This window comes from Pleurodeles waltl, chromosome 8, assembly GCF_031143425.1.
Source record: "Pleurodeles waltl isolate 20211129_DDA chromosome 8, aPleWal1.hap1.20221129, whole genome shotgun sequence".
NCBI lineage: Eukaryota > Metazoa > Chordata > Amphibia > Caudata > Salamandridae > Pleurodeles > Pleurodeles waltl.
The window spans coordinates 71,505,499-71,531,662 of NC_090447.1; the positions used below are offsets into that span (position 1 = coordinate 71,505,499).

At 46.6% G+C, this 26,164-nt stretch overlaps 1 protein-coding gene across 1 annotated transcript in view; it reads left to right on the forward strand.

The window, feature by feature from the left end:
- Window positions 1–26,164, forward strand: part of LOC138249714 (protein sel-1 homolog 3-like) — a 320,950-nt gene that overhangs the window by 138,755 nt on the left and 156,031 nt on the right. Inside the window, exons 9-12 of the mRNA XM_069203733.1 lie at window positions 3,190–3,328; window positions 7,424–7,567; window positions 21,534–21,739; window positions 23,278–23,457. Of these exons, the coding sequence (XP_069059834.1) occupies window positions 3,190–3,328; window positions 7,424–7,567; window positions 21,534–21,739; window positions 23,278–23,457 (669 nt within the window). The remainder of the gene's footprint in view (window positions 1–3,189; window positions 3,329–7,423; window positions 7,568–21,533; window positions 21,740–23,277; window positions 23,458–26,164) is intronic.

Sequence of the window (26,164 nt, forward strand, 5' to 3'; positions counted from 1 at the left end):
CGAGGATGGGAGCAGCTGCGGGATTGAGCCAGGTTTCTGTGAGGAAGACGTTGTTTGAGGGTGAGTAAGGTGATGGAGTCCAGATCTTGGTGGTGTGCTTGTAGATTGTGTGTTGAGCAGGAGGCAGTGGAGTTGTTACGAAGTCGTTGTTTTTGTTGTGGTCGGCATGTCGGTGATTGTAGTGCAAGCAGGTGCTCCTGTGTTGCAAGAGAAGAGACAGTACCTGCATGTGAAAGGTCCTACCCTTGGTTGGTGGGAGGTCTGGCAGCACTTGTTGTTGCGAAGTCTGGTGTCCAGGTTTCGAAGCTCCATGGCGGTGTATCTTGGGGTGGTGGGAGAGCCGGGGTTCCTGGTGCTAGGCACAGTCCAGGTGCAGACGGGCACAGACAGGTTTGCCTTTGGCATGCCTTCGCTACAGCCTCCATTAATTAGGTCGTGGAAGGAGGCAGGGGCATTGGGCAGAGGGCGGCGCAGGCTGGAAGCGTGAGGAAAAATGGCAGACAAAAGAGCGACGAAGCAGGAAAAATAGCTCTCCGAAAGGGGGAGAAACAACAGCAATAAAAAAGGCGAACAACAATCAGGCAAATTACAGAGACAAAAGCAAAATGAATGCAAGTAATGGACAAATAATAATGCAGCAAAGTTTAGAAACAGTGATGGTCAGCAGCAGCAACCAGTACAAAGAGCTGCACTCAGGGTGGTAAAGCGGGAAAGCAGTGCACAGAGGTGGGAAACGGAGTATCTAACAAAGGAATAAAACTCTAATTTACCATCAGATCTATATTCTTGTAATTAGCTTTTATTTACTCTAGGCAGTTTGTTGTGGCATATTTATCATCATGTGTTAGAAAAGGCACAAAGGGGTAATTTAAAGGCAGGTGTCTTTGGTCATTGCCCTCACCCACCCTTACTCACCCACCACACCTGTAACAGCTTTTGAGTCAATGGCTGAAGGTGTTTCTGAGGAGTGAAATGTGGCAGCAGGTCTGCAGGGCCTTGCTGACAAGTTGGACCTGCTGTCAGTTATATTTCTGAAGGACCACATACCCAATATAGGTGGTCTGCCTTCAGAAATAATGTCCCTTATACTCTCCTAGCACATGGGGACAGTTTAAGAGCTCTGAACTGCAGTGGTGTAAATGGCAGGTCTGGGCAGAAATGATGTAGGTGGGAATACCATCTTAGGAGCATCCTTGATTGAATGTCCATTCCTCCCAGTGATGACCCCACCCTATGGGAATTCACTATGGGAGAGCCTGCGCTATTCCCACAATCAAGAACTCTGCCTTCTCACAAACTCTAAATAAGGCAGGACAACCAAAAGGAGGGCGTTCAGATCATCGCTCATTTTTTGGTGATGTCCTGTTCCAGGCTTCCTCCAGGTGAGGCAGTCAGCATACCTAATCTCTACTGTAAATTTACAGTACCTGCTGCAAACAATCATAGGCCCTTGTTGGTATTAAAAATAGACAAGGCATAGGCATTGCCTTAATTTATATATTCTGTCTTCACTGCACCTTTATTGGTTTGTCCTCTCTCCAGTCCAGCAGTACATCTGGCTTCTCACAGCTTCTGAGGGCACCAAGTTTTGGAAACTAGGATATTTTTACTCCGGCCTAAAGAAGGATATACGCTAGAAAGATAATTCCATTCGTAAATGATGTGATGAATGCATGGATAAAAGAACGTATAGATGAATTATTGGAACAAATGACGTTTAGATAGATGATGGGAGACACTGGCCCAGTGGGCTATCTACTAAAAGTGCAGTGACCAGTAAATTCAGACTAATAGGTTTCTGTAAGCTTTGCATATGAGGAAAGTTCTCAGTGGATTAAGAAGGGGTTACTGTAAATGTAAAGTTCTCTGTACACAAATAGGCACAAGAGACCCACGTATAAGAAAGGGTCAATAGACAATCCCTATGACACGGCAGGACAGGCTGCCTCTTACTAATACAGGTGACCGTCAAGGGGTCAGTGATAGCCGCGTGCCTTGAGAGAGCAGGACAAGCCAGTTTTAGGACTGCTTAGGGCACAGAACAAAGACATTGGTTCTTTTAAGAAACATGGGTGATGTGAGACTGCACTCCATGAGAGGTTTGTATTTGTATGACGGAGAGTTAATGCAAGATGTTTTACTATGTGATGGTTGAAGGAGTTGGAAAAGTCTTTAAAGTCTAGCTTGGTTTGAGCTTTCAAAATACATTGACTATGCTGTTTTTTCACACAGTGGGTACCATTTCATATGAAGTGCTGAAATTACTTATAAAGACATAAGTGGATGATGTTGAAAAGAAATGCCCAAACATTGAGGACAGTATCTCAATTTGATTGGACCACCCTGTACAGAGTTAGAGACTTCAAATAAAGCTAACCGTAAAGTTTATACATTTAGACTCACAGGTGAAAAAAGAGAAGATGGGAGAAACTGAGAGAGAGAGAGGGAGATGAGAAAAAGAGAGAGAGAGAAAAGTGGAAAGGGAGGGAAAAAGGAATAGAAGTCTTGGCATATAACATACATATGTATATTCTTGCCTGAATGTTGAAAACACTTATAGGTGCATACAAAACAAACAATCATTGGCAATGCCAATAGGTCTTGCTTCAAAGGTATGATGTTTGGTAATGTAAAACATTACCAGAAAATTGGATGACAACATATATGTGTTTGTGTGGAAGCAAAGAACTGTAGAATAATATTGGTGTGGATTAAAAGGTCAGGTGACAGTTGCACTGTCAAGCCAGACCTAAAACTTAATGTAGGTTAATAACTGCCCTCTTCCCACCTGTACTGCTGCCAAAGAAAAACAACATAAATTATCTAGCTATCTACAGCACTTTAATAGCATTCCAATGTCATGCGTGTGCCCCTGAAAGTTCAAACTTAGGCAGCAGAATAAATAAACAAAACAATCACTGCTGGGATGAGGGCAAGCACTTTTTTGTAGAAGCACAGAATTTCTGCCCAATCAAAAAATTTACTCTTGGCTCCAAACATGCGGGCGGAGCCAAAGTCCCTCTCTAGTGATGCTCACATAATTGTCTGGCAACAGCTGCGCTGTCAAGCCAGAACACAAAAAGAGACCTGGGTGTCTTTTTAGTCGTGACTGGAGCTGTGCTAGTCCAGGCCACATATGCACCATATAAATAATAGCTAAACCTGAGCCAATTTTAACATGCTTTCCAGGTGTCTGAGTTTGCTCTCCCAGATCTGATAGCCAGTCTGGATCTTCCTCGCTGGTTTGACAAGTGTCGCCGCTTTAAGGATGAGTGCATGGCTAAGATGCAGACCTTCCTCTTGCAGGCGAGGTACCAGTGGCAGCAGGGTGAGTCTAATCACTTTCAAAGAAAACTTCTCTAGGTTTGTAGTTCTCATGTTTATTTGTATAAATTGACCACTAGGATTGTGCTTTTATTAGAGAAAGGATCCACAAATATATAATTATATATTTCCAGTCAGTGCGCTGGGTTCCTGTGTGTTTAAAAGTTGGGGGGCATTTTGTCTTCTTTAAATTTGTCTTTGCTATTTAAGAAGAGTGTAAACCTATAGTGTTTTTGCCTTTATTGTTGTTGTGTGAATCAATTATGTATTTATAATTATTGTGTTTATTATAGCGCTTTTCCAAAGTGCTTAGCAAGAAATACAATAAAAGAGGTTATCAAAGACAACAATAAACCATCATTCAATCTCCTGGCAATAGTTGGACAACAATAAACCATCATTCAATCTCCTGCCAGTATTTGGACAACAATAAACCATCATTCAATCTCCTGGCAATAGTTGGACAACAATAAACCATCTTTCAATCTCCTGCCAGTAGTTAGACAACATAAAACCATCATTCAATTTCCTGTCAATAGTTAGATCAGATATATATGAGGAGATGTGCTTTCAACTGTTTCTGAACCAAAAAAAGGTTGGAAGAAACCTGGTGTAAACTGGATGATCATTTCTTAGTTAAGGGTCTGAAAGGTAAACCGAGCAAAAGGAGACTAAAGGAAAGATATAAAAAACAAGGCAGTTGAAATAATATATGAGAAGGAATGGAGGTCAGGTATTGCGTGCATTTAGAAGACATGAAAGAGGGATTAAACCTCAATTTAAAAAAAGGCAGCCAGTGAAGATGAATGACATGAAAGAAAGTGTTTGTGAGATGAAATAGAAAAGAGAGGGCGAAGGCAGGAATTTACAATAAAGAGCGGTGTAAAGAGAGGAAGAGTTGTTGAAAAAGGAGAGACTTAAAACTAATAGCAGTAGTTTCACAGAGTTGAAAGGAACTAATGAACTGATTTTAAAGCTCTTATAAAAGTTAAAATGACAGATGGTCGAGACAGAAAAGATTTTAATAGAAAAATGTAACTATGAGCAAAACACAATTCCAAGCAGCCCTAGAAAATATGCTCATACCACCCTAATATTTTGTCTATTGAGTGCAGCAAGTGAGATTGACCTTCTCTAGGATGGTTTGGAGAACATTTACATGTGTCTTCAAGAATATGTTGGTTTTTCCCACAGAGCTGTTTGCCAGCTCTAAAAGCAGCCCCTGGTCCTCAACCTACTGGGGTTCTTCTCTGTGTCCCATATGGCTAAAAATGGCTACATATCCTGACGCAACCCTGCACCAAACAGCGAGACACATTGACAGGAACTGCTATGATGGTGGTGCCTTTCAGTGTTTTATAAGTGACCACCAGGTTACTGGTCATTTATAAATCTGATGGGTGGTCCCTCCACCAGGGCGATGGGATAATGTACTCCATCGCTGTGGCCGAACAAAGGACCATTTGCCATGCGGTGTATATACACACCACGTAGCGGCAATGCAGTACATATCCTGCCAATAGGAAGGTCCACCTGTCCGATTTGAACACAGATGGATGTTTGGTTTGGCTACAGTGGTGACTACTCTGTCACCACCATAGCCAAACCTCTCCAATGGCCCCACAGAGTAAGGGATGTCAGAGAAATGGCTACATGTCCGCCCTCTACCCCCAATCAAGAGGGGCAGATGCCTCCATTTTATTACTGTGTGTCACCACCAGGTAAACCCAGGCAGCGAAGAACAGTCAAATGTAAATAATGCTTCCATCGCCATGGGAGATCGAGTAGTTTACTCCGTCGTCCTGGTGCAACAACAGGCGGCATGCCAAGAAATGAATGAGGCCTAGTATTCCTTCATGTTGTTGGCGCTTCACCGGGAGCCATGATCCTGCACCTCACCCATCAGCGTTATTGAGCAACAGAGAATGTGCTTTATAACAAACTGCTTCCCTGAAAACAGAGTAAATCAATTTGAAAGATCAGTCCATCCCTTAAATTGCCGTATATTCTCAGAGTGCTCCTCTTATTCTTGGAAGAGTAATATTCTGCTGCCCACCATGACCTGCTCACCTTGCTTAGCTGCTATCTCAACTCCACATGGCACCCCTGAGATGCAGGGGCAGAGTGAGATTCTCAGCCATAAGAAACATACATTTAGAAACTGCAGTCAGAAACTCCTTATGTAAACCCATTATAGGTGTGACAGGGTCTACATGCAGGGAGTACCCTTTAGTTTTCCTAAAGTGTTTCCAACCCTGGAGGAGACATGGTATTTTGCATGGCCAAATTTAGAATTCCAGTAACGTAGAATGATTTTCAAAAGGTTAGGCTTGGAATTTCATGATTTAGGTGGTCATTATGAACATGGCGGTCTGGTCCGCCACGCATGGTGGTCCAGACTGCCATATCCTGAACACAGTAGTGAACTGGCTACAAAGCAGCCAGTTCACTACTACCCACTGCCAGGCCAGAATCGACTGCTGGGCTGACTGTAGGCACATTCGACCCGGCGGTGGAAGCCGGACCGGCGGTGGGATTATGATCCCATTTCCACCAGGGATTTCCTGGCGGGATACCCCGTCATGTAATCCCTGGCGGAAAGCATACAGGTGACAGGAATACTCATTCGTGTCACCTGTATGTGACATGCCAACCCCCCTTGCCACTACGAGCCCCTAGATCCAACCCCCACCCTCGAACCCCGAAAACTGACCCCCCAACCCTCCACCCCCAAAACCCCATGTAGGCCCCCAGCTCGACCCTTATTATCCCCCACCCCTACATACAGGTCCCCCCCAAACTCCCACATCCTCATGCACCCATTCACCTACATGCACACACGCATACATACACTCAGACACACATCCCCCCCACACATACACTCACACACACACACACCCCTCCCCCATTTCCTCTCGGTCAGCACTTACCTCTTCCGTCACGCTGCTCCGGGAGGGAACGGGCTCCCTAGATGCTGCTCCGCCACCATCGCCGCCTCTCCATACACCGCCACGCCTATGAATGCATTATCATAGGCGTGGCGGTGTCTGGACTGACGTGGCGGTGAGGGTGGAGCAGCATCCACCCCTGCCACCGACTGCCAGCATGGCGCATGGCGGTGAGGCTCCATGCGTCATTATTTGGCGGGATGCCATCTGCCACTACTGGTGGTCTTCCATTGACCATCAGCATGGTTGGCGGCAGGGCATCCCACCATGTTCATAATGAGGGCCTTAGTCCCTAAAAACGACAAATCAAGTTTTTTAGGGGTAGGGTCGAAAGGTGTCTACAAGACAGGGATCTGGGTTTCTACCCTGAATACTTCACATTAGAAATATTCACATTATCAATATAATAATCTCAGACTTTGATTCACAAAATTCACCAAGGCAGTGGAAAAGAAAGCTTTCAATCGCTGACTGTCAATGACATCACTGATCTGACCACTGGGACCATAGTTTGATCCTCAACAGCCTCCTAATTGCCTTTGAGGGGTGAGAGGAAGCACAATGTGGAAAAAACACAAAGCCCTGTTGACATTCTGCTCCTGCAGTGGCAATCTTACCCCTGAGACTAGGGCCAGCAATGGCAGTGCCAGGGGTAGCACAGGGAAAGCCGGGGGAAGTAGCCTTATTATAACTTAAACAGTGACCCTAGCCTCACTCAAAATCTGCATTGTTTTCTTTTTTCCTTTACTGTAAAAGAATTTCCGTTCTTTATTCATATTTGGAAGACAGATAGTATTATCAAAAAAGGATTATGTTTTTGGCCTAAGCGAGTGCCCAGGTATTTAACTATAGTCCGGCTGGGCCTGACCCGTGTTGGTGCAATGTTGGCTTTCAAACTGATATAAGCTTGAAATTGGTAATTTTGGTATTAAGTGACATTTAGGTACACCCATGGGTATAAATAAAGAAAAGGAACTAGGCATGATCCATTTTTTTCAAAATGAGTTTTATTGAAAATATGTTTATTGAGAGCAGTCAGAAACCTAATCACATTCACAGAGTGTTCATATATATAGGTGTAAAACAGGTGCCTTATACTAGTTTTTGAATTTTTTCACAGCATCATTTCACTTCTCTTTTCATTCTTCTAGAATCATGTAATGATGTCTACAAGGAATATATCATGCAGTACAACAAGGTATACCCAGGGCCCCAGAGTAGAGTGTGGGAAGCACCATATCGACGTCAACGAGCCACAGTTTTCAAACTCCTGAACATGATGGTGATGAAGAGGGGTGAGTCTGAAAGACAGGGTGAAAACAAAAGCCCAATGCATGCTCAAACAAGTGCTTCAGCTGCTTTTAGGGTCATAATGCAAGCAGTAGTTTATAAACTGACAACCATTCTCTTTTTCAGAAGTTAATTTACCCCAGGCATAATCTGGATTTAGGTGCAAGCCATTAGATCAAAGAATGACCTACCACATTTGGGGAAGGTCAACAATTTAACATTGTATGCACCACCATTAGCATCAAGGCATTAACGTAGATTATTTTCATTTCATTGATAGATTTAAGTATAGCGACATTATAATAGCAACAAAGGAAAATGTGTGTGAAAAAGCCTAGATGCTTTGGGCAGGAGCTATGGTGTGCATTGGGCATGTTTACAATACCTGACAAATTTCATTTGTTCTTCACCAGACCATAACTAACATTTAACTGTATATTTTCAGTGAGTTAATTTTTTTGAATTATATGTTTTCCTTTTGCTGAACCGAATTTGCGCAATACTTGGCTGTCATTTGACACTTATGTCAGCCCTGAACACTTTACCTTAAATCCCATTCATGGCGCGCACCAAAAGGCTCAGGAGCGGTGTAGCCCCGATACGTACTTTTGTGCACCCCGACTAGTGCCTTCACTCCTTTAATTTCAGTAGCAGATGATAAACATTCTTCTGCAACTTCTTCCACTGAGTTATGTCAACTCTGCATCCATCCTCCACCATCTCCATCCGGGCATGCATTTCTCACCTCACTCTTACAGCTTTCTTGCTCAAGTAAATCAACTCATTCTCCCCGTAATATCCTAGAAAATCCATTGCCACGTTTCTCTTCACCATTTCTTAAAACTCCATTTTCAGTTGTGCAAAATGTATTCATTGTGAGGTCCGCCCTTGGGCTGGCGAACTTCCTGATTGGTCTGTTCAAGTAGTTTGGCCCCGCATCCACACACTGTCTAAGTTCTCCCCTTGTAGAGGAACTGATGCCATCCCTCCAGGGATTCCTAGGGTATCCTTGGGATTGGTTGACCTGGAATTTTACTAACAGATGCCTCAGCCAGGGGAATGATCAGAGCACTTGACAAAGGCAAAGTGCTTAATGCAATTGACACAGAGGATTCAGCAACAGGCAAAATGGCCGTTTCTAAGTAACTTGGATGTGCGAGGCCTCTGTTGAAGATTCTGCAGCCGTTCAGTTTTGGTTGACACTGGAGCAGTAGCATTTGGTGTATCGGCTGCTGCGTTATATGGGGGCGGTTATATGCTTAAGAACTTATCATGAAAGTGTTGCCATCCTCTCTCTCCGTTTCTGTCTTCTTGCTTTTTAACCTGCCCTTTTCTTTGCTTTCTCGTAGGAGGTAGGACACAACAGTCCCTATAACTTCTTTCCTCCAGTTCCTCTCCCTTTCCTCATCCTGGGCACTTCTCCATGAACGAGCCCTACTGCAGATTTTGAGTTCGAATTTCTTTCTTTTCTTTTCGCTTTCCAGCTGTTTCCAAAGGTTTAAGTCTTCAAATTGCATGGGTCTGGGCTGTGGTTTAAAATGTTATATTCTTCTGCTCAAGTTCTCTATTCGAGGGATGTTGAAAGTACCACTCAGCGGGAATCGGTGTTCCCTGTCTCTCGATGTATATTTGTGCCATTGCTTAAGCCACATGCACGTGTGTAATCCTTTCTTTGCTGCCATTTCCCTGACCAGAGTGCTTTCTGGAGAAAATGTTTCCTCACTATTAACGCCCTTCTCCTTCTTTGACAAGGGATTCTCTGTATCTAACAATTCCCCATTCATTCCTTAGTTCAATCTCCCGCTTCTTCCTCCCAACAAGCTCACAGTTCATCCATCAATATCCACATGTTTCTTTCAAAGGTCACCCTATCACAAGCCGGCGACAGCATCTACTAGACAATTATTGTATGGGGCAACACTGTAATGCTGCTAGACTGCTTCTGAAATCCTTTTTACATCTTTTGCAACACATGCCTGCTTCAACTGCACAAAGGTTTCTACAAAAACAAGAATGCTACCTAGTTTCATATAGTACTGAGTCCTCGACCTGCAAAAGTCACTATACTCAGCTCGTCCACTCCGTGTGCACTAAAGAACGAACCACCGCCGAGCTCAGTTAGTAGACCTGAGCACAAAAAGGATTACGTCTTTAATTTGGTGGATCTCAATACATTTCACCCATCAGGCAAGTTCAACAGTTCAACGTTCTAACTTGAGGTACCTCTTTGAAAAGTCCAAAAATATCATCAGAAACACAGTAAGTAGTGCTCTGGCAAGTCCTACAATAAAAGCACATAATTGCTCTCAGATTTGATCCACTGCCTTCCACCACTTATGCACCTGCCACAGCTCCTAACATGACTATTTCATTTTCACATTTTGCATGAAATGCTTCATGCCGTTTCTCTCCTTCAGCCACCTCGTATCTCTGGAACCAGGATCGGATTGGGACTGGGTCCATTTAGATCTCGGGCAAGCTGTCTGGACCTTGAAGATGCAGTACCTGGTTCTGTGGCCAAATAATGGGGGTCATTCTGACCCTGGCGGTCATGGACCGTCAGGGCCAACGACCGCGGAAGCACCGCCAACAGGCTGGCGGTGCTTCCGGGGGCATTCTGACCGCGGCAGTAAAGCCGCGGTCAGAAAAGGGGCTTCCCGCTGCCCCAGGGAATCCTCCACGGCAGCGCTGCAAGCAGCGCCGCCATGGGGATTCCGACCCCCTTCCCGCCATCCTGTTTCTGGCGGTTTTCACCGCCAGAAACAGGATGGCGGTAACGGGTGTCGTGGGGCCCCCTAAAAGGGCCCCATTGAGATTTTCAGTGTCTGCTTAGCATTCGGAGCCGGCATCCTGGTTGCTGGTGCATTCCCGCTGGGCGGGCCGGCGGCCTTTTGGCGGTCGCCCACCAGCCCAGCGGGAAAGTCAGAATGACCGCTGCGGTCTTTTGACCGCGGTACGGTCTTCTGGCGGTTCCCGCCAAGCCGGCGGCTTCCGCCGCCGGCGGGGGTCAGAATGACCCCCAATGTGTCAATTTGGATTGGCTCCAATCAGAACCATCACATCTTCTACTAGATCTGTCAACACGGAACACTTTGCCTTAAATCCCATACATGGAGCATGCCAACATCTAGGATCAGGAGTGGTCTAGTCCTGATATGGTCTTTGGTGCTTCCTGACTAGATCCTTCACTCCTTGAAGTTCAGTAGCAGGTGATAAACAGTCATATAAGAAAGACAGACAATGGTCATAGTTCAAAGCTTTATATAGAGAATTTTATGCAGTTTACAAAATATATGTAATTAGGAAAATTAGCGGTAAAGCATATCGTCGTAAGTACAAAGAACTCAGTACAGTCCTAGGTGAAATACAGTAATGCTTCGCCTTCTAAGAGTGAGGAAAGGGGGAGACTCTTCCCCATTAAAATCTACGTCCTTTCATAGGACTTTAGACAAAAGCAGTCATACATTTTACATGGGTACACATTTCTCGGGACATGCACCAATAGAAAACAATCAATAAGAAACATTTTACTACAGAATACATTCAGAGGTTCTCTCGTGGTAGCACTACATTGAATATGCAGATGTTCACACAGTTAGTTTGGCAGTCCAAAGGATACATTGTATCCCCGTTACAGCATCCATTTTAGGACATCCTCATTCCTCACTCCTCATCCCTACTTCTCATTCCTGCTTCTCATCCCTGATTCTCATCCATCATCCCTGCTTCTCATACATCATGCATCATCCCTATTTCTCATCCATCATCCCTGCTTCTCTTCCATCATCTTTGCTTCTCATCCATCATACATCATCCCTATTTCTCATCCATCATCCCTGCTTCTCTTCCATCATCTCTACTTCTCATCCATCATCCCTACTTCTCATTCATCATACATCATCCCGGCTTCTCATCCATCATCCCTGCTTCTCTTCCATCATTCCTACTTCTCATTCATCATACATCATCCCTGCTTCTCATCCATCATACATCATCCCTACTTTTCATCCATCATCCCTACTTCTCTTCCATCATCCCTACTGCTCATCCATCATCCATCATCCCTACTTCTCATCCATCACCCCAGCTTCTCTTCCATTATCCCTACTGCTCATCCATCATACATCATCCCTACGTCTCGTCCATCATCCCTGCTTCTCTTCCATCATCCCTACTTCTCATCCATCATCTCTGCTTCTCTTTCATCATCCCTACTTCTCATCTATCATACATCATTCCTGCTTTTTATCCATTTTCCTTACTTCTCAACCATCATCCCTAATTCTCATCCCTACTTCTCTTCCATCATCCCTACTTCTCTTCCATCACTCCTCCTTCTCATCCCTAATCCCTTCTTATCATCCATACTTCTCATCCATCTTTCATCATTCCTACTTCTAATACCTCATCCATCACCCATAGTCCTCATCTATCATCCCTACTCCTCAATACTCATCCCTCAGTCATACTAACACATTTTCAGTTTTGTGAAACACACCTTCACACTAATTGGTTGTCAACCACCAATCAGAGTTAAGAGAGAGAAATACATTCTATTTCACTGAAAAGCAGCCTTCTCCTTGCATGTGCTTGGTGAAGACAGAGGAGAGGAAATGCAACTGGGTATTTGTTTCCAGTGAATATTGCGTGAGTCCTACAATTCTTTATTTGAAATGAAAGAAACAACAACAATAACTTGTGCTTTTGGTGATGGCATTACAAGATGGAGGAGATTGTAAACACAACTCGAGCTATCAATAAACCCAAAATGCGATGCATTTAAAGTGAAAGGATATCAGCTCCCACATGTACATTGTAGTTTCATCATTTAAATGGACAAAGGCATTTGGGTGTAATTTAAAATGAGCTTTTCCCATTCAAAGCCTCAAAGTGCTATTTGATGTCTGCTCTAGAAAAAAACTACTGAGGTGAATTACACCAAACGTGGCATAAATATTGAATGTTGGGCTTTTTTATGATTTGGTGAAAATCAGTTTGGTGGCTTTAGAGAAATATGTTAGTTCAGCATCAAAGGATTCTGATATTTTGATCGCTGGATTAGTAAGCAGCGGAGAAGGGTGGTTTGAGAGCTCATTTTGAATTGGGGAACAAATATGAGTGAGTGAGACATTTAGGGGGTCATTCCAACCCTGGCGGTCTGTGTTAAAGCGGCGGCCAACCCGCCAACAGGCAGGCGGTAAAAAAAATGGAATTCTGACCCTGGCGGGAACCGCCAACACAGCCCGCCACTTTAACACTCCGACCGCCACGGCGGGACAAACAAACAGCGCGGCGGTCACCGCCAACAGACAGGCGGCAGACAATGTACCGCCCACCCTATCACGACCCACCAATCCACCACCTTTTCCGGGGCGGGAGCCCCGCCGATAAAAACACAGCGGAAACAGACTACGAACGGGAAAACGCTCACCTATACACACTCCACGAGGAATCTGGACAGCATGGAACCCGAATTAAACATCCTACCAGCCATTGTCTTCCTGCTCCTCTACCAGGAGCACGAACGCCGGCGCAGAAGACACCGGTGAGTACTGCACCTACGACACAGGGGAGGGGGGAGGAGAAAAGGTTACGGGCACACACATACGCAACAAACCCCCCCCCCCCCAATCCCTACACACCAATGCAGAGCAACAAGTCAAAGTGACACCCCCCAAACCCCCCAGAATAATGCAAAGACAAAATAAAATGTTCATTAAAATTGAAGTATATTAAAGCATATTTGAACTGAAGTGAAAAATGAGATTTAACAAATAAATATATTACCACATTAACAATATATCCATAGTCCAAAAGTCCGGCACATATTGCCTACATTCCATTGTTTGTGGGCCAATGTGCATAAACACATGGGCAAAGCCCACACACGAGACCCGTTTCCATTGGAGAGAACACTGCTGGGGCATCAGATGATAAAACCACAGGCACCTCAGGGGGAAGGCAAGGGGGGCACCTCAGCCACAGGAGTCCACGACGCCAGATCCACGAGGGGCCTCCATTGCCCACTGTACCATCCTGGGGAGTGCAAAGCCACAGTCTCTCAAGTCTCTACAGTGGGTGGATTGCCCACTGTACCATCCGGGGGAGTGCAAAGCCACAGTCTCTCAAGTGGATGACAGTGGGTGGATTGCCCACTGTACCATCCGGGGGAGTGCAAAGCCACAGTCTCTCAAGTCTCTACAGTGGGTGGATTGCCCACTGTACCATCCGGGGGAGTGCAAAGCCACAGTCTCTCAAGTGGATGACAGTGGGTGGATTGCCCACTGTACCATCCGGGGGAGTGCAAAGCCACAGTCTCTCAAGTCTCTACAGTGGGTGGATTGCCCACTGTACCATCTGGGGGAGTGCAAAGCCAGAGTCCATCAGGTGGATTACAGACTCCACTGGTTATGGAGGAGGCATGTTGGCCAGAGTGCTTCGTGAAGCCCTGCCCGACACAGATCCAGCCCTGCCAATGGTCCAGCGGTGCAGAGAGGCGGTGCCCAGTGGAGCGGTGCTTGACAGGAAGGGCCCAGCGGAGCGGTGCAGAGACGCCGGTGCCCAGCGGAGCGGTGCTTGAGATGAAGGGCCCAGCGGAGCGGTGCTTGACAGGAAGGGCCCAGCGGAGCGGTGCAGAGACGGCGGTGCCCAGCGGAGCGGTGCTTGAGATGAAGGGCCCAGCGGAGCGGTGCTTGAGATGAAGGGCCCAGCGGAGCGGTGCTTGACAGGAAGGGCCCAGCGGAGCGATGCAGAGACGGCGGTGCCCAGCGGAGCGGTGCTTGACAGGAAGGGCCCAGCGGAGCGGTGCAGAGACGGCGGTGCCCAGTGGAGCGGTGCTTGAGATGAAGGGCCCAGCGGAGCGGTGCTTGAGATGAAGGGCCCAGCGGAGCGATGCTTGACAGGAAGGGCCCAGCGGAGCGGTGCAGAGACGGCGGTGCCCAGCGGAGCGGTGCTTGACAGGAAGGGCCCAGCGGAGCAGTGCAGAGACGGCGGAGCCCTGGCCTAGAGATAGCCACAGCCCTCCTCCCCCACCCAGATACCTCCACTGTGCGCTAATATAGCAGAATGTGCTGATACTCACCCCCTTGTGTCTGCTGTGATGTCCTCACGCGCCCATCCAAATCGGGGTAGGCCACCGCCAGGATCCGGGACATCAGGGGGGTCAATTGCCGTGTGGCACCCCTCCTGGGTTGGGAGGCCATCCCCAGCAGAGCCTCGGCGGTCTTTCTGCTCCCGCGGCAGATGTCCTCCCACCTCTTGCGGCAGTGGGTGCCCTGTCTGTTGTGGACCCCCAGGGCCCAGACGTCCTTGGCGATGGCATGCCAAATGTCGATCTTCTGATGGGCGCTGACCTATGTGACATGGACAGGGTGGAACAAGAAATATCATCACTTTCCTGCATGGTCGATGTGAGTGGCCCCCCCTCCCCAACCTTGCCATGTGGCACATGCTCTCATCTGTTGTGCGTTGCACTCCTCATTCGCTTCCCTCCCCACCATCTTACATCCACCCCACTCACCACAGGCATAGCCCATACTACGTGCTCCCTGTGTACTTACCTGTTGGTCTGGAGGACCGTAGAGTAGCGCATACTGGGGGAGGACCCCATCCACAAGTTTCTCCAATTCCTCAGATGTGAAGGCAGGGGCTCTTTCCCCAGTCGCAGCAGCCATTGTATCTCCCAGACCGAGGTCACAGCAGCACTTGCAGTATAGGTCCTCTCCTGTGGATGATCAGGTCTCGAGTGATTAAGCAGTTAGAAAATGGAGGTCACGCCCGCGGTGGTGCGTACCGCGGCGGTTCGTACCGCGACCGCCGGCGCACATCGTCATTGGCTCCTGAGACCCATAGGGTTCAATGTTAACCAATGCTGCTTCGCGCTGCGGTCTTCAACCGCCTACCGCCAGGGTGTGCCACGCCAGCGCATTGACCTCACATCCCATTGTCACACTTCACAGGTCAGGCAGCCGCCATTTCAAGGGCCCACATGGCTTAATTTCTACTGCGTCACACAGGCCTAGGCCTTGCATTGCCACTCATACAAGCCATTCAATGCATAGCGAATCGTGTTTTGTGCAAGCTGTGGTTACGTACCTGTGGGTTGCTTGACTCTGTGCTCCATGTTGTCCTTCCTAGGCACCGTCCGCTGGGACTTGCGAGGAGATGGAGGAATCCTCCCGTGTACAGACCACTGGTGGACCTGTCGACAATGGAAGAACGACATGTCATACTGACATACAGACTTGACCGAGCCACTATACATGAACTGTGTGCCCAGCTGGAGCCAGACCTGATGTCCCCCATTCGCCAACCCACAGGGATTCCCCCTCTGGTGCAGGTTCTGTCAGTACTCCATTTTTTGGCAAGTGGATCATTCCAAACAACAGTGGCCATATCATCAGGGATGTCTCAGCCTATGTTTTCTAAGGTTTTGTCCAGAGTGTTGTCTGCCCTGATGAAATACATGTGGAGCTATATTGTTTTCCCTGAGGTGGGCGATTTGGCTACAGTGAAGGGTGATTTCTATGCCCTTGGACATATCTCCAACATCATTGGTGCCATTGATGGGACCCATGTGGCTTTGGTTCCCCCCAGTGGAAGTGAGCAGGTGTACAGGAACAGAAAAAGTTATCATTCGATGAATGTCCAGGTGGTCTGTTTGGCTGACCAGTACATCTCCCATGTAAATGCCAAGTTCCCTGGGTCTGTGCATGACGCGTACATCAGGCGAAATAGCAGCATCCCTTATGTGATGGAACAGCTACAGAGACACCGTGTGTGGCTAATAGGTGACTCTGGTTACCCCAACCTGTCGTGGCTACTTACCCCAGTGAGGAATCCCAGGACAAGGGCAGAGGAACGCTACAATGAGGCCCATGGGCGAACTAGGAGGGTTATAGAAAGAACCTTCGGCCTCCTGAAGGCCAGGTTTAGGTGTCTGCATATGGCAGGTGGATCCCTAATGTACTCACCAAAGAAGGTGTGCCATATCATCGTGGCCTGCTGTATGCTTCACAACCTGGCTTTGCGACGCCAGGTGCCTTTCCTGCAGGAGGATGGTCCAGATGGTGGTGTTGTAGCAGCTGTGGAGCCTGTGGAGAGTGAAGAGGAGGAAGACGACGGGGACGACACAGACAACAGGGACACAGTGATACAACAGTATTTTCAGTAGCACACAGGTACGAATCAACCCCGCCATTTTACATTTACTTTAAGTCTCCTGCCTCTCTACTGTCTGAGTTCCCCCCCAGTTCCTGTTAACTGAGTTGTGACTTTCCCTTCCGTTTTCAGAGCTGTGGGCCCCACTGTGTGACCTCTGCTTTGTTTGCCCATGGACTACAGCTGTGTGACAGTGGTATGTTGTCATCACAATGTAACTGAACATTTTGGCAACGTTATGTCTAATACATTTGTTGAAAATACAAGCAGACTCCAGATTTATTAAGTGCAATAAGTGAATTTATTAAAGTGCTAAAATTAGGTAAATGATTGGAAAACGGTGATGGGTGATGGTGGAGTAATGTCCATGGCAGAGTCCAGTTCTCAGTCTCACAGGTGCATTGTCCATATGCCTGTGGAAGGATGGAGCAGGGGCAGTTCAAAGCTGGACAGGGTGACAATGTGGGACAGTGGGATGACATCAGGGGGTATTGTTTGCTGGCGGGGGTCTTGGCATCCTACTCTGTCTTCTTGTGAGATCTCAGGTTCCGCTTGCGGGGTGGTTCTTCTTCTGCAGGAGGTGGGGTTCTGGTGGCCTGTCGTTGTGTGGGGGCCTCCTGTCCACTAGCGCCGGCGGAGGTGGTAGGCTGTTCCTGGTCCAGGCTAGTGACAGGGGCCCTTTGTGGTGCCACATGGTCCCGCAATGTGGTGACTATCTGGTTTAGGGCCAGGACGATGGTCCCCATTGCGGAACTAATGCTCCTCAGTTCCTCTCTGAACCCCATGTACTGTTGCTCCTGCATGACCTGGATCTCCTGGAACCTGGCCAGTACCGTAGCCATCGTCTCCTGGGAGTGGTGGTATGCTCCCATGATGGAGGAGAGGGCCTCTTGGAGAGTCGGTTCCCTGGGCCTGTCCCCCCCTGTCACACAGCAGCCCTCCCAGTTCCCCTGTGCCTCTGTCCCCTGGACGGTGTGCCCACTACCACTGCCCCCAGGTCCCTGCTGTTGTTGGGGTGGTGGGTCAACCTGGGTGCCCTGTAGTGGTGGACACACCGCTGATTGACGTGTCCTGGAGACAGCGGCATGGGCCCGCTGGGTGGGAGCTGTGCTGGTGTTCCCAGAGGGGGTTAGGTCTGGTGTAGCCTGTGGCTGTCTGTGGGGAACCGACTGTCCCGAGGTCCCCAATGGGCCGGGCTGGTCATCTGGGTCCAGGGAGACAGAGCTGCTGTCATCACTGGGGGCCTCTTCTGGGGGTGGGATGGACATCTCTGGACCCTCCGTGGCGGTGTGGTGGCGTTCGGGTCCTGCAGGGGTATAAGAGCATGGTTATTGCTTCTGTGTGTGGCATTTCGTGTAATGGGTGGGTCGCCGTGGACCTCAGTGCTGGCATTCCCTTGTGGGGGCTTTTGTGACGGTGGCTTGTGGGGGAGATGGGTATGTGCATTGGGCATGCTTTGGTGATGGGTGTCCATGCTTTGGGGAGGCATGCAGGGGTAGGTTTTGGGATGGGTGGGTTGTGATGGTGAGCCATTTGCAAGGAGTTGGTGTGATGGGGGTGGGGGTGAGGGTGGGGGTATGATTTGGCATGCAGGTGGGGTGGGGGAATGAAGTAGTGGAGATTTGCCTTACCAGAGTCCATTCCTCCGCCTACTCCTGCGAGGCCCTCAGGATGCAGGATGTGAAAGACTTCCTCCTCCCATGCTGTGAATTCCGGGGGAGTAGGTGGGGGTCCGCCGCCAGTCTTCTGCACCGCAATGTTGTGCCTTGATACCATGGAACGCAGCTTCCCCCGTAGGTCGTTCCACCGCTTCCTGATGTCGTCCCGATTGCGTGGATGCTGTCCCACAGCGTTGACCCTGTCCACTATTCTTTGCCATAGCTCCATCTTCCTGGCAATGCTGGTGTGCTGCACCTGTGTCCCGAAGAGCTGGGGCTCTACCCGAACTATTTCCTCCACCATGACCCTGAGTTCTGCGTCAGTGAACCTGGGGTGTCTTTGGGGTGCCATGGGGTGGTGTGGATGAGGTGAGGGGTGGTGTATGTGTTGTAGAGTGTGGTGAGTGTGGTGGTGTATGGTGTTTTGTGCGTGGAAATTGTGTTGGTGATGTTGTGATTTGCCTCTGTGTGATGGTCTACTCTATGCTGTGCTGTCTCTCTCTGTCCTTCAGTCGCAATGGTGGTCGTAAGGGTTTGTGGGTGATGTGTGTGTGTGTTTTATACTTAATTGGGTGTGTGGGAGTGGTGTGTATATGTGTCTCAGGTGTGTATATTTTGATTTGTCCAATGTGGCTGTGTTTTGTAAAGGTGTGCGTATTTTGACCGCGGTGGTGTGTACCGCCAATGGAATACCGCGGTTGAAAGACTGCTGCGGGGATTTGTGGGTCGGAATGGTATGGGCGTATTTCTGTTGGCGTGACGATGGAGGTTTGGTCATCGGCAGTTTCCCGCTGACCTTTGGTGTGGCGGACTTTTGTTGTTGTCGGGTTTTTGGCGGTTTGCCAGTTGCGGGTCAGAATGACCGTGGCGGTTTACCGCGACCGCGGCGGTGTTATGGCGGTCTCCTGACCGGCGGTAAGCGAATTTTACCGCCGAGGTCAGAATGACCCCCTTAATTTCCCTGTCGTGGTTTTTCATATATATAAAGTGAGGGAGTAGCCATAAAATTAAAATACCCCCAACTTTGACCAAAGCCTTGATGGCACGAAGCAAGTGATGTAAAAGACCCTGAACCTCCCTAGAACTTTGTTGCCACTTCCATCAAAGTATCCATCCATCATCCTTTCACGGTTTACCTACCTCCTCATATCAGCCATTTCACCTTTACATTCTGTTCACACATCCAGTATCTATGCATGCATCCATCAATACATCCATCCACCCATGCAGCCATCATTTGACTTACCCATTAACCAATAAAGCCTTTCAGCCATCAATTTTTGCTTTTGTCCATTCATTCATTCATTTATCCACCCTCTCAGATTTCCATTTACTATGCCACCCTTTCACCCACCATCCATCCATGCTCTGAGATTTCCATTAATGGTCATTCTTTCCCCCACACATCCATTGTTTCAAATTTCCATTTACTGCCATCCATCCATCCATCCATTCATCCTCTCATATTCCCATTTACCCTGCCATCCTTTCATCCAACCATCTACACATTGTTTCACCCACTCATCCACCCGCCCAGCCACCCATCCTCTCACCCACACATCTTTTCATCCACTCATCAGCCCATCCTTTCACCCATTCACCCGTCCTTTCACGAGCCCACCCATCTGTTACCCACTCATTCATCCATCCTTTCATCCACCCATCTGTTACCCACTCATCCATCCGTCCACCCACTCATCCATCCTTTCACAAGCCCACCCGTCTGTTTACCCACTCATCCATTCATCCTTTCACCCATTCATCTACCCTTTCACCAACCCACCTATCTTTTAACCACTCATCCATCCATCCTTTCATCCACCCATCTTTCAACCACTCATCCACCCATCCTTTCACCCATTCATCTACCCTTTCACCAACAAGTATAAATATGCCCCAATGTGTTTCAGTTAGATTGGAGGGTGTGTACTTTACAAACGTGATACAAGTGCATTGAGATATAATGCACTTAAAAGAACTATGCTCAGGATGAGCAGAACATCATGGCCAATCTGGGCAAGGAAACTGCAGAACCAGAACTGCTGATCCCCTGGGACCTCATCGGCAATGAGTCTATGTGTTCATGAGCATCCAATCACAGCGTTTGTACTCAGACCTTAAATCTGAGGCTCAGCAAAAAGTAATCAACCTCCTAGCGCAAAGTTTTGCAGCAGAGCAGGATTGTAAATAGTGCTGTAATTTTGCACTTTCTCCCGAAAACACATTTTTCCAGGTAAAAGCTGGTGGAATTTGAGTGGAGAAAATACCACACATTCTGAGTTTTGCAGCTCGGAAAGGAGGAAATTTGTTATTGTAGTGCTGTCCCCCATTTTGAAGGACAGGATTCAGAATGTATGTAATACCACATCCTGTAAATACTGCAACCCTCTGTCTCAGTATTTACCAGGTGCAGTAGTTCTAATCACATTTCTGGGGTGCTAGGAATGAGGCCTCAATGCCATCCAAGCAGTAGTGCCAAGACAAACCTGTCTACTCATCAAGCCAGCTATGGCCTTTCATGCTTGTAAAGCTGATGGGTCCTTTCATTCCAAACCTTACTCTGAAGCCTCCTCTTCCTCAGGAAACATGCAACCGGAGATGGGGCTCTTGAGTTGGAAAAATGAGCTCACTTGCACGGCCTCAACCAAAGTCAAGAGCTCCCAGTGATATTCCTGTGAACCAAGCACCATGCTTTGTGCCATGTAAGGCGTCCCTCTCTACTGTAGTGAGCGAAGGCTTTCTCTGCCATTTCCACAAGTGGATCCAGATAGCCGCTGATCCATGGGTCCTTTATGAGGTGAAGAATGGCTGTCCTATGCAGCTGCCTAAGACCTCTACAATCAGGCCAACATTGCTCCAGTGTAAATCCTATTAACTTTTGCTCCTAACTGAAGTGTGTGTGTGTGTGTGCGTGTGTGTGTGTGTGTGGTGTGTGTGTATGTGTATATACACTCACGTTTGCAGACATAAGTGAGTGATCATATGCTTCAATGATGGTTTGGCTTGTTATGCTATTTTGTAGATGTTTCCATAAAGACGTCCAATTGCTAACAGTTACTTTGAAAGTTATGCAAGCTGCATTAAGTAGTGCTTGAAGGCCATGGTGGCTCACCTCTTAGCTCTGTGGATTTATTCTCCAATTTCATGTCTGCAGGTGACTGGAAGCTGAATCTTGAGTCTCTCGGCCGAGCTCTTCATCGGTCCTTCGAGAAGCAGGTGACAACTCACCTGGGAATGGCCCACTTGAAGGGATTGCTGCCCCTTCTGCTACAGGCCGGCTGCTTGGGCTTTCACCACTCCTTCTTCCTTGCATCTGTCCTCTTTCAGACTGGCCTTGGCGTCACGGTGGACACCACAAAGGTAGTGTTTGCATAACCTGTAAAGCCACATAGTACCTCTGGCCAGGGGGACAACGACACTCTAACTTAAGGAGGGCTGACACTTCGAACATTGGGCTAGCCTGGATCAAAATTACTTGCGGAGGCCTTTTTTGGGACAGTACGTGGGCAATGGTGAATTTTAAAGCATAGTGGGCCTGTTCCAGGGATCTCAGCTAGAATTCCTTTACAGGTGTTTAATGGCTCTCCTGCATGGAATTTTAGCAGAATGAGTATTAAAAGTTACTTTTTGATACCCATTTAACCAACAGATAGAGTAAAGGCTTTGGCTCCACTTGCACTGGTTCTACGGAGTTACGACTTCCACATGCTCAGCTGCAAGGGAAGGTCGACAGGCTGGAGATCGTCCCCTTTTCTCATCAGGGTATCTCCTTCGGTTGAGTAAGGATGGCATAAGGAGGGCTACAGACAGCACCTTGGACAGAGGAGATGTGTTGATAAATAGGGTCATCTATGCTTTTCACTCCCTAAGGTTTAAACCTCAGACTTAAATGCCCGATGTCCTTAGTCTTAAACACAACCGTAGCATCCGGGACACTCGTAATGAGACACTAAGTAGTAGAGACTCTATGAATGAGTTGAGCATACAGAATGGGTATAGCAGCACAAGATTCATATGACATAGACACCAGTGAACAAGATCAGTAGAGACCTAGCCGAGAAGGACAGGTGGTGAAGTAAAGGAGAGGAAAGAGAGAAAGAGAAGTAACCTTCTAATGGTGGGGAAACACATCACGCAAAGAACCATCAGAAGTGTGAAGGGGAGAAATAGGTGAGATCACATAAGAGCTATAAAAGAGAAGTCATCAGGACCATGAACAGCCTAGTTATGGAGTTGATGACGTAATTTGAAAATCTGCAAAGAGGAAGCAAGTTTATTATGGATAGGAAGAATATAGAGTCTAGGACAGGGTTCTGCAAAGTCGGTCCTGGAGAGCTGTGTCCATGCCAGATTTTTAGCATATCCACATTTAAAAAAATGTAGATTTCTGAAACATCTTATTTCTAATTGTGGATATGCAAAAAATCTGGCATGAACCCGGCTCTCCAGGGCCAACTTTGCAGAACCCTGGTCTAGGAGAACATCAGCCACAGTGCAAAACTCAAATTGGCCTCAAAGCAGACGTGTACCAGAAACACTGACTGCTTTATGACTTGGCTCTAGTGGAACTCTTGGTTTTGAAACACTACCTGGGAGAATGCAAAAATTATTGAAATGTTCAAAACCAGAAGGTTATCATTTGTAATTTGCTGCTAAGGATGTTTATATGTTGGTCAGATTCAAACTTATCCTTTCTCCCTGAATATGGTGTTTGCATGATTGTTGCAAAAAATATTGACAATGGTGAAGTTATGTCCTTTTGCAGTTAGCATTCACTGCATTTTGCTTCAATGTACCTGTTTGGAAGTAAATATAAATCATACATGTTTCATGCGCCATATTATGGGTTGGAGTACATGATTCATGTTCACCATTTCCCCCCTTTGAATTACTTGCAGGCCCTTCGGTTCAGCCTCATTGCGGCTCAGGCCGGTGAGCGTCTGTCCTTGATGCGCTTGGGCCACAAGCACCACCTGGGTGCAGATGGGTTCCCGGTGGATTATGACTTGTCGTATGGCTATTACTCTAACATTGCTCAGCAGACTATGGAAGACAGACTCAGTCCCAACCGAGATCAGGTAAGATTCCTCAATAATTTATTTTTTTATAGATGTAACTCTATTTTAGGGTGCAATACACCCTCCCCATCATCACCACCGCCAATCTTTTCTTGATTATAATCATTGACACTGCTGCTACCGATGCATTGGCGTGCCCCAATCTTTTCTTGACCTAAGAACCAGCAACTCCAATAACAACATCTGAGCTGCACTCAAGAACTCTCCTCTCCAGAAGGATGGCTCCACCAGCCCACGTCCACTCCTCTTCAGTGTAGATCTTGTTCACACTACTGTCACTCCCCATCCAATACACCTACTTGTTATTCATGTTCTAGCTTTATTCTGTTGCAGAATATTCTGAAACCTGTGTAGAACATTTATACATGCAAAAACAAGTGGATATTTTGAATAAAGCTAAGAATGTTCACCATTAATCAGAAAAAAGTACCAGGACTCTTCTCAGGAGGAAGTGCAGCTTGCACAACCCATTGCCCATGTCAGCTCTGCCAATGACAGTACCAACGCAAGTACTAACCATCGCACACAGCGGCAATTCAGACTATTCCAGGGCAGACAAAGCTGTAAGAATGGCTTGGGGAGGTATTATTTATTTTTAATGTATAATGCATTATTAAACACTATTGTTGTGCTCAACTCAAAATTAGAAAGACAGCACCACCATGTGGTGGACTGTCATTAATGCTGGTATTGAAAATTAATTGCTGGTTCCACGGACTGGAAGCTACCAGTTCAAATTAAGCACTGCAGCCCTGGTAGTGGTTAGCTAGAAGGTCCCAAAGTGTATCTGTGTCCTGTTAAGGAGAAGCAAAAGGGAGCGAAAAACTGGACTGTAATTTAAGTGTATAATCTGCACATTGCACACTATTTTCTGTTTCACAAGTGTTTTATTCAAAATTGACTGCTCTCATTTTGTTTGTTAAATTATTAACAGTTTTTAATATTTCAGAAATTTTCATGTCCCCTTGTCACTCCATAGGTTGGGAATGACCCGCCATCTTCCAACAAAAAATTATCAGCCTGAAATGTCTTATTCGTTAACTAAAATAAACCCTATTCTTTTCTTTTTCCTTAACTTCTGTTCTGTTGTATCCGTAACATAAACATGAGAAAATCACTCCATTACAAAGACTGCAGCGCTGTTGGGTTCAGTGAGTAGAGCGAACATAGCAGTTTCACTGACTCACTGGTACAAAAACAATATTTTTACAGGGTAAACAGTGCAAAACTGCTCTTTCTGTACTGCGAGTTGATCTAAATATTGGTGCAAATATTGACACAAAGTTGCATTGGTAGAATCTTGCAATCAATTTAATCAGGAAATATTAGGTATCAACACTGGTGCAATCAATGTAATCTGGTTTTAGTCCGCCTAAGTCCCCCCTCAGTGCCAAGCGGGTGTTGGATATAGTTTCATTTCCCCCACAATTTACTATGCTGGGTAGCACTCAGTCAGAAATGTTGTCTCAGCAAATAGAAAGGTGTAATATCAACCTTCCATGGTCTTCTCTATAACGGTATGCCTTGGTATCTCACCTAGTTATTTCATATCTGACATGTTCATTTTATTTTATTTTATTTTATTTCATTGTCGGGTCGCATTACATGATTAACTATACAGTAATGTGAAAAATATATAATAATATAGGACTATAACTCTATTGTCATAAATGTGAGATTCAGTTCAAGTCTAGGTAAAAGGTACACAAATGGTTATAACTAAGTTGAAATACTGCAGTGAGAAGGGAGGCTATACACTTCTTAACCTGGAAGTAACAGAATATACTTACTTATGAGATAAACAACTGCATGCAATAAGAAGTTGGAGGGATAAAATGGTTGAGAAGGAATGGTGTAAGCAAGTGTATTATTAATTGGAGTGGATGTGAGTCCACTAGAAGGAATAAGGCCACAACCTTGTTGAGGTAGGACACAGTTTCAATAATTTCAACCTAGGCCCAAGCTACCACCCCTCCCCTTTCCCACTCCCCCAGTAGCTTAGCTATGGAACAGAGCAGACAGGCTTAACTTAGGGAAATGCACAAAGCATTTAGCAGTAATAATGCAGTTAAAACGTTCAAACACAGCACAATAGGAATCCCACAACCAATTAAAAAATGGAGAAAACTTTAATGAGTAAAATTATGGAGTGAAGAGCAATGGCGGCACAAAAGGTGCTTTCCTGGTAGTGATGAGAGGTTTCAATTCCGTGTAAGAGCAGAGAATACAAGTTCTGATCTTCACAATCAGAGGAAATAAAGTTTTATGTTATTTCATAGCAATTGGGGTCTTTAGGCGATAAAGCCGGTGATGTGAGATTAATCTTGTAAGTTCTTGAAAAGTTCTGCAAGACTTTGGATAGCATTCTGGAGTTTAGTTCAAAAAAATGAAGATTTAATCTAATATAGGAGTTTGTATGTTTTGTTTTTAGAGTCTACATTTACAAGGGCTGGGGTGGAGGGGGATTTCTCTTGCTTCATTCAGCTGGAAGTAAGACCTTTCAGTTGCTGATGTCCTTGTTGAACCAGGATGCCATCTTTTTATGGCTTTAGAATTGGCTTTGGCTAGTCCAAGTGTGCTTAATAACCGTGACGGCAGCTTTGTAATGGTAGTAGTAGGGTGGGGGTAGAGTGAATCTCGAGTAAAACAAATAAATAAATTTATAAAATAAAAGTCACTTACCTGGGAACTGCTGCTGTCTTCTTCT